Source organism: Apteryx mantelli, chromosome 14 (genome assembly GCF_036417845.1).
Source record: "Apteryx mantelli isolate bAptMan1 chromosome 14, bAptMan1.hap1, whole genome shotgun sequence".
Classification (NCBI taxonomy): domain Eukaryota; kingdom Metazoa; phylum Chordata; class Aves; order Apterygiformes; family Apterygidae; genus Apteryx; species Apteryx mantelli.
Genome location: NC_089991.1, coordinates 3977847 through 3987201, shown reverse-complemented (window position 1 = coordinate 3987201; position 9355 = coordinate 3977847). Strand labels below are relative to the sequence as shown.

The window sequence follows — 9355 nt, the reverse complement described above, 5'->3', positions numbered from 1 at the left end:
CCCGAGCGCCGCGGGGAACCGGCCGCGGCCGGTTGTTCCCTGCCGAAACCGGAGGGGCCGGAGCGGCTCCCCCCCCGCCGCGGCTCCCCCCCGCCCGAGAAGCCGCCGGCAGCCGGCACCGACCACGAGCAATAGGCAAGAACTAAGGCGGCAGCGGGACTCCTGCCCCGGGCCCGGGCGCCGGCGCTCGCGCCCGGCCTACGGCTGCTCCCGGGGTGCCCAAAAGGCCCCTCGCGCAGCCACCGCCACGTTCCCAAACCGCTGCTTGGGCGAGGAGGGACGGCAGGCGAAATGAAACCCTGCAAGAAGGGGGTAACAAATATATCTTTAATAGAAAACAACCGGTTTAGCAATAAACGTTAAATAGAATTATATACATAAACAAAGATAATTAAAACGGAATAAAGGAGATTCGTTTCTTGACCAAAGGCGAAGAGGAATTTAGTGACGTCCTCGCTGGCTCTGTGCTCGTTCCCTTAGCGGACGGGGGGACGGCACTCCGACCCCATCTTGAACAGTTTGCCACGTAAAACCAGGCGCTTTCACGCTGAAAAGTTCCCGATTAGGTCTCGTAGCAACGCTTCTTTCACCACTTGAGAAAATAACCTGCTTAATCTTTTTTTTTTATGCAAAAGGATTGTAAAAGGGGTTGTGCAAAAATAATTAAAAAAAAGGTTGCTCAACTGTTTTCTTATTAATTAACTGATCAGGATTAAAACATTTGTGATCAGGATTAGAAATTCAGTGCTTTTTGCAGATGCTAGGACCTGGCATTTTTGAAATGTATTTGTCTTACATTTGGGCATATAAGCATAAGGTCAGAAAAAGAGTAATTTTTGAGCAAACTCATTACTTACATATTTCAAGCTATTTGAACCTTTTGAACCTGCTGAAACTCTTGTCTAATATTTAGCCAGAACCTTTTAATACCTGTGCTAATAGACCTAAGTCAGAATCTTTTACAGTCCAGCCCTGGACATCTGTAACAAGACTAGTAACTGGTAAAAACTGAAAGTGTCAAATCCAAAACACAAGCTTTTGTTTTCACACCACAAACACAGATCTGACTCTGGAGTCAGAAATGCAGTGCTAAAATTACAGCAGGCAGCTTTAACAGAAAAGATTAAGCAGAAAGCATAGCCATTTGTTTTAAATACACATAATGAAAGTTTTGCTCCCTCAAATTTATGCAAATATCAACATAACTAGGTGTTTCTCTACACTTAAAAAAGGACATTAGCCTGGATTAACTGAAAGTCCCAATTCCAAACAAAACAACTACAAGTTGAAGACAACAACAAGTTGAGTTTCAACAGAAATTTTCACAGATTGTCAGCGTGAAAGGCTGGCTATTTGGAATGAAACCTCCTTCCTCTCACTGTATAAAATTCTTATGGGACTGAAAACAAGACAACACTCACTAACTTCCTACTTTCCCCAGCTGTAGGATTCATTTGTGTTTATTTGCTTTTCCCCTATGGCACTGGACTCCCACAGAAAAATTTAAAATGCTATTCTCCCATCATACGTTGATCTTTATGTGAGAGTCAACTCTAACAAAGCAATAAGCTATTTTATTTCATTGTCACTCGTAGTATTTAGTATTTAAACAGGAATGGCTGTTTTGATGTAATTGGGAGAATCTCAGAAACACAGCACAGAAGATAGCAAATAGTTTACCTATAAGCATCTCTGCTGAATCAAAGACTATACGCTGTTGGGTAGCAATACTATTAAGCAGCAGGAGCAGAACTCCCAGGTAACTGAGATCCTGTTTACATGCAAATGTCTGGTAATAAACAGAGAAAAAAATACAGAAATGAATGTCACATTCAAAATTGTCAAATGCAATCCTGCAAGGAGCCAGAAAAACAATAGTTCCCTTGTAATTTTTACATAAACTGGAGCAAATGTTTTATACTGCAGGTTGGTTGCCAATATATACATCTTTCCTTGCATGAGGCAAACTATTGCTAAAAGAAAAAAAAGGCCGGCGAGGGGGAGTCAGAATGAAAGCACAGGTATGAGCTACACTAGGATTAACAGGCTGCCGGAAACTCACAAACAGTTGAGATTAACAATTTTGTTTCTTCCTACTTTTGATTGATGACACTTGCAGACCAACAGGATTTTTTTTTTTTTTTTTTGCTTAGCTGTTTTGCACTAGAATCATCAAATTCATCACAATCACAATGAATAATTTATAGCAAGGCAAGGATTAGAACAGTGAAGTGGCAAGTTTCACCAACGTTCTCCAGAAGCAGCTGCTTGGTTCAGCATTCTGAATTGGAACAACAGAATCCAGGGATTTCTTTTATTTTATTTAGAGCTTTCGTTAAAAAAAAAGGGGAGTAACACAAAATGAGCAGTTCTTATTAGCTACAGTCATACTGGATATATATATATATGGTTCTGCTGAAAGTAAATCCCTTCTTTTTGTTCTCACCACAAAAACAAAGGTAGCTTAATAAGTGTTTATGAAGGAAGGTAAGAAGGGCATCATCTAACTAAACAAAATAAATCATCTACTGACACTTGCATCCTATTCTTCACATTTGTAATAGGCAGACACAGTATATAAATAAACTGTACTAATACAACTGGCAGCCTGGGATCCTGTTCTTCCATTCCCAAAATGACTGGATTTAAGGCTCCTTTTAAGCATTCAAACAGGTAAGAATTTTAATTAAGGTTTAAACCTGGTTGGACAGTCATATGTTAAAGGAATACAGACTGGAAAGCTTTAGTGTAACTACTGTATTGACTTCTACAGTCATCAGGGTACTTCAGAACCAAAAAACACAGAAAGTTCATGGCAGAAGATAAAAGTAAAGAAATAGACACAAAGGTCTGTGAAAACATCTCCCATTTTGCTGTAGGTGTCCATGGAGCGACTAATCACTTCTGCGGGGATTCCAGACAGTAAGAGAGCAGCAGTTAGTACTGTTGTTTTCACCTTCTTTTCACACTAAAAGAAAAAAAAAAACAGTATTAAGTTAGTTCTCCTGTTATAATCCAATTCTGCTTTAAACACTGCAAATGTTGTGCCAGTTTCACCCACAGCCAGGCACATTCCAAAGCCATGGGTAAGAGCAGGTTCGGACTGATTCTCTCCAGGATTCACAACGCATCCTAGCTAGAGATTCCTGCTGCGATGGGTCCAATGGAGCTGAGTGAGAGTCTGGTTCACAGCAGATAAAACTCCCCCCGGACATTATGCCTACTTCACACTGGCACAGCAGACTGTAAAGTGGGGCTGTGCAGCAGCCTCAGCATGAGGGGGAAGAGTCCCAGCCGAGGGAAGCTTGGGTGCGGGAACCCAAGCCAAGCACCTCTACTTGCTGAGCAGGATTAACCTCATCATGCTACTTGGCAAAAGAAGCTTACTTTTCTAACATAGAAACATGATTTAGAATTGAAAACCAACAGCTCCTTTCTAATCTAGTACGATTCCATTTGGTAGTTTTATTCTCTAAACTCAGAAATCTCCAAAAGCCCTTTGAAAGCTGCTTTTCTGTCTGTAAGGCGAGGCCACACAGGATCCTGAGGATGCAAAGAGGTTTGACAGGGAGGCAAACAGGAGTTTGAAAACCAGCTCAAAGTTTTAGTAATTTGAGAATATTTGCTAGATATCTTAATTTAACCCAATCTAAATTAAGCATTCAAGAATCTTCCTAGGTCTGGTGAGAGAAGAATGAAGCTGATTGAGCTCATCTGGGTATAACTCAGGTAAAAGAAAGTTGTGGAAAGAAACCACCTCTTTAAATTCTAAAACTGAATAGTTCATTTAAAAAACAGCAGAAACTAGAGATCAAAAGATCTGGCAGATGAGCTAGTGTAGGTCTAAGGCTAATTCCACTGTTCTGTGTTTTGACACATCACCGTAGAATGACTGCTATGAAGTTCAGTTTTCAATTACATACTTAAGTACGAAAGAAGAAATACTCATTTATTCTGATTTTCTACAGTTAATCTATTATTCCTTTTAAAATGCAAATGTTTCCCTTCAACTATGGATTAAGCATCATTTAATCCTGCTTTACAACACAGACCAGACAAAATCATCAAACAGAAAAAAAAAAAACCTTCAATACAACTAACTGGTGTAAATATATAAAGCAAGTGATAGCAAATTTTGCTGATGAGCAGGAAGTTTCACAGACAAATATACGTCTCATTTCAAGTCTTCATTCAAACCAACATTAGCAATGGAATATAGAGGCCCTTGAAAGCCAGGGACTGTCTCATTTTGTAACTAAATAATTTTTGTTCAGACATCACATACACCATGGCTGCCAACAGAGCTAACAACAGTAACCGCAGAACAGTACTGCCTGGGAGGAAAGCAAAAGCTTCCTAAAGACACAGAAACACTACCTGGCTTTCCTGGACAGATGCTTCCAAATAGGCTACAGCTAAGTAAGGTGCTAGTCCTTATTTTCACAGCAACTTTAAACAAGATTTGGACCAAATCTGGGAAGATTAAAAACTAGTATTAACTAACAGCTTTTGATAACTCTCAAGTCTGCAGTTTAAAACAAAAGGAGAATACTACACATGCATTGGTCATAAATCAATACAATCTAAGCATAAGTTTAAATTAAAAGCATTTTAAATTCATCTAATTTTGAAACATTATTTTACCTTTGGAAAGTACTTGGACAGTCCCATGTAGGCAAGTTGTAGAGTAAGAAATGGTGCAAATATTGACTGTAAGAATAAGAAAGCATGTATGAAAATTAAGTTAGTCTGAAGTAATAACTAAAAAAACATAGGAATTTAATACTTCCAAAATAATAAATGAAAATTAGGTAGGTAAAAAATAATTTATGGACAATAACAGCACCATTCTTGAATACTACCAACCTAAATAGACAAGTTACATGTCAAGAATAGGGTTCTACTTTATTTTCTTTGAGCCTTTACCTGAAATTACACAACCGTATAGCACTGTCTAAAAATGAACCCAGTGATCCAGAAGGTGGCAGGCTGCACCAGTCACACACCTCTGTACAATGTACAGGCAGACACCTGGAATATCTGGGAACTAGTCTTCTCAAGAGACTGATAAATGAGTAGGGGCCACTTATCTTGAGACTACTGTTGTTTTTATTCTATTGTTCTTTTGTAGGCTCCAAACTACAAAAGCAGTTGACTAATGTCCACAAGGATGTGAACAAATTTGCAGTGTACTTACACAGCAACTATTCCAGTGTTTCTGCTCCTCAAACACCATGGACCAAATGTGTGCTACTCAGCTGCTATATGGGGGCTGCATTAGACAGATAACACAGATTCAGAGATGATTATCACCTCAAAGAGCATCAGAGATTTGTCAGCTTTTATACAGTTGTAGGAAATGTAAAGAGTGCCTGAAGTTCCCAGCTCACCTAACCACTATCTATAGACTTCAGCTCTAGAAAAACAGTATTTCATAAAGAGCAGGGTCCTGAGTTTGCAGTAAGCAAGCAAAACAGAATTGGATTGTTTCCCTGAACTCACCAAGTACTTGCACACAAAAGCCCTGACTGCAATGGCAAGCAGAGCGCATCCCACTAATCTAAAAATGCGGAAAGAATCAAACTCCTCCACTGCATTCCCATTCTCTTGGCTTGGCTTCTCATTCATCAGCTGGTTCCTCAGCTTCAGAGCTTCATCGAATCTGGATAAGTATTGCTCTAATCCATGTCTAGGTGGCCGTGGCACAGCTTCGGATGACAGTTCCCCTCTGTTACGGTGACGGAGCTCACTTGTGCCCTCATTGACAAGCTCTGGAGCTTTACTGAACAAGTCCTTCTTATCCCCTTTGAGGTCTACAACGCTGCTTGCATGGTCAGCCGTTCCTGATAAATTACAGACAGAATCGCCAAGCACAATTCGCTTGGAAACCGAAGGAACAGGAAGGGAGTTTGATTTATCTTGTTCATGCTGAAGTTTCGATTCTGTGTGACTTTCATCATCTAAAGAAGAGAAACAAAAATACAGTTATGCATGCTGGATACTCAGAACAACCCTTCAGCAATACAGTGTTGGGATCTTGGTTTGATGTCTCCATTTCCAAAGTGAAAACACATATTTATAATTAATAAGGATGCTAGTTATTAATCACAAAACCATTTGAAATAGTTGAATACCAGCAATCCCATTTTATAGCAAAATGGACTCAGCAGATCAGATAAGCAACTTGCCAAAGAAAGGTTTATGCTCAGACTTCGATTACACCATGGTTCATGATGATGCGGAAGAAAGAGCGCAGCATAGACTGACTTCACGAAAACACTCATCAGCGTCGCCACAACGACGCTTTTACACAACTGTGCTCAATGCACTCCTGGCTCTCTTCACTGACCTATAAAGGACTCTGCACAAACCGTAGGCTTTGCATTGCAGGACACGCGTAGGGATGGAGCAGACGTTGGAGACACAGCTATGCCTCGTAGGCCAAGAGTCAAAGCCGTCAATCAGCAATGGAAAAACGAAAGCGTTGGACATACTTAGACAACAACACAGTATGCCCAATAAAAACACAAGGAGCAACATTAAAAAAAAAAGACAAAGATTCGAGGAAAGTGAATCACTCAGAAGGAGCATTAGAGATTGAGAAACGAGCAGGCAATAGGAAAAGCACGCTTTAGCTTCTTCTTCATTGCTGGAGGCGAAGCAGTAAGGTGCTGAACGTGAAGACACCATCTTACGGTGCAAGAGGCCACGGTCGAGCACGCACACGCTGGTCCCGCCGCAGAGGGGGACCCGACCCCAAGCGGAGCCCGCTGCAGCGCCAAAGCAGACCGGCGCACGGCTTCGGCCGCCCTCGGCAGCCGGGGTCCGGGGACTCTCCCCTGACCAGACGAGACGCCTCACGGCGCTCGGAGAAAGATGAACGACCTGCCCACGAGCCTGCAAGAAAACACCGCGTGCCGGGCGCGAGCATCGTACGGGCAGTTACCAAGCAAAACGTGAGGAAACTTCAACATAAAACGGGCACGAAACGGAGCAGTTAAGGGAGGCGAATCGTTCCCCGGCTGCCTGAAGGGAAACGGCGGCTCGTCCGCCCGCTGCGCAGCAAAGCGGCGGGCCGGGGCACAGGCTGCGCCCGCGGCAATTCTCTGGGGAAAGGGGTATTTCGCGCCGCCCCGCCGCCGCCGCCCCGAGGGCTCACCCTTGCCCGCCGCGGGCCGGTGGAAGCCCATGATCCGGTTGATCCGCTCCTCCGAGTTCATCAGCAGCTTCCTGCGCCGCAGCTCGGCGCGGCGCTGCGAGGCCGAGAGGCCCGAGGCCCCCCCCGCGGCCGCCGCCGCCGGCGCCGCCGTTCCCCCCCCGCCGCCCTCCATGACGGCCGGCGGCTGCGGCTCCATGGCGGCGCGAAGGGCTGCGCCGCCGCCCCGCCGCCGCACAATGGGCGCCGCTCCGCCCCGGCGCGCAGGCGCCGCCGCCCGCCTCCAGGCGCTGAAGCGAGCGCCGCCATCTTGCGTAGGGGCAGGGGCAGCGCCGGGAGCCCCCCTCACTCGCGGCGTCGCTCGCCCTCTGCCGTTACGGCGCCCGCAGCGGTGCCCGCAGCGAAGATGGCCGCGGCGGCCTCGGAAATGACGGAGCAGCGGGGGAAGCGGCGGGGCGGTCCCGGGGGCCGCGATAGCTGCCGGGTTTCTTCCAGATTTAGGGGTTTGGATTGCCGAGCGCACCCGTCCTCGGTCCCGGGAAACGACAGCCGAAACCCAGTGTCTGGCGGCGCAACGCTATTACTATATCTGAAATAGCGAAGGGGTTTCTGGAACTAGAAATGAAGACCCCTAAGTTAAAATTACAGCCGTACAAAAGCAGCAGAACGGCAGGTTTGTGCGCTACGCTGAATTCACAGGACGAGAGCAGTTTTAAGAACCGCAGTTTAATTTTCAGCACTGTAAAGCGTTCCTGCAAACATATAATTGCGATTTGCTGTTGGCAAGAGCTCCAAGTGCTGCTTATACCCGTATTTAGTAAGTTAGTCACATCTGGCTACGTACTAACAAGGAAAAATTATGCTTTTATTGGAGGGCTAATAAGCAGATGTTTTTACATTTACATAAAAGGGATATATGGGGTGGGAAAATCCCCTTTAGGATGCTATTGTGCTGCACAGATAAGCTTCTCAAATCATATTTCCGGTAAACACACTCACATAGCGTCACGGCATTGCTGTTACTACAGTAAGAAGCTGAAGGGATTGAATATACACATGAAGGAAGGACAGGAGGAAACTGGGACCTGCCAAGGATTCCGGAATTACCATAAAATTATGAAACGGAACCTCTTAGGGTCTATCGAGGTACAATTGGCATAACAATGTTCCTATTTATGTATGTAAAAAGTCCATCACACCTCTGCTTGTGTGACAAAAAGTGATAGAACTGGCCCACAGTATCGTCCCCTAGTCAGATATTCCCATAGCTAACATGCGCAGCATTGTCAAAATTAACTGAAAACTACCTTCAGATTTGGTTTAGGGGCGTGTGGTTCTTTCTGTGAATACTTCGAACCAATTACCTCCAACATCTGTGACAAGTGACACTCCTCAACTCGCAGGCGCAGCACAGACCCTCCAGCTGGAAGAACTCTGCTCCGTGATCCGCATCCTTGGGCTTCCAGTGACTGCTCGGATGGCTGCACGCTGGACACGGAGCCGCAGCGAGAGTCTTGAAATTCAGCAGCATTGAAACAAAGATTTTTATGTATATTGGGGGAAAACTAGTGCTGACAAGTCCAAATCAAGAATACTTCTAAGATACTATGTGATTTAAGAGAACTTGATAGAATTCTATATTCAAAAATTGTTATACATGGAGGTCAAAGTACCAAGCTCATGCATTAACTGTAATATATTATGAACCAGAAGCAGCAGTGATGAGAGCTCTTAAAAAAAAATAAATTGCTAAGCATAAGGTGAAATGACTTTTACAAAAAGGAAGGTGTTGAAAGAGTAGGATGTTAAGTGAAGATATGTGACCTACGATAAAATTAATTACCAACTTGGGAACACTGCTGAAGACAGGCTAAATTCTTTCCAACCACCGTCAGCTTGCTCGAGACCACCGTCACACCAGAGAGCAGGGTACCACACTGTGGAGTACTGCACAGTGTGGACTTACTGAAAGAACAAACCCAGGTAGGACTGAATAATGACGCTGAGTGACAGGGATGCTCTGGAGGGACAAAACTGTCAGTAACAAAAGGGAAGTTTGAGTCAACTGGAACTAATTTCCCTGAAGTTCCCTCTCAGTTTGTATCATTTAAATATTAAGTTTTAGCTAAAAATAGAATTTATCACTTTTGGTACATGCTATTTATCTTGATGATCAAATATGGTATCCGATTTTTATTA

The 9355-nt window shown here is 44.0% G+C and overlaps 1 protein-coding gene across 1 annotated transcript; it reads right to left on the bottom strand.

The window, feature by feature from the left end:
• Positions 1 to 306: 306 nt before the first annotated feature.
• CAMLG (calcium modulating ligand) lies at positions 307 to 7344 on the bottom strand. Its single transcript, XM_067304921.1, has 4 exons — positions 7160 to 7344; positions 5503 to 5960; positions 4645 to 4710; positions 307 to 2968 (listed from the first exon to the last, which is right to left on the bottom strand). The coding sequence occupies exons 1-4, from the start codon at positions 7329 to 7331 to the stop codon at positions 2777 to 2779; spliced, it is 888 nt and encodes a 295-aa protein (XP_067161022.1). The 5' UTR covers positions 7332 to 7344; the 3' UTR covers positions 307 to 2776.
• Positions 7345 to 9355: the final 2011 nt, after the last annotated feature.

Bases quoted from the DNA above. Each gene is read 5' to 3' on its own strand.
- CAMLG (XM_067304921.1), bottom strand. From the start codon at position 7,331: ATGGAGGGCGGCGGGGGGGGAACGGCGGCGCCGGCGGCGGCGGCCGCG. The intron at 5,961-7,159 runs GTGAGCCCTCGG...TCTCTTCTTTAG, and splicing joins CCGGCCCGCGGCGGGCAAGG to ATGATGAAAGTCACACAGAA. The intron at 2,969-4,644 runs GTAAAATAATGT...TTTTTCTTTTAG, and splicing joins TGTCCAAGTACTTTCCAAAG to TGTGAAAAGAAGGTGAAAAC.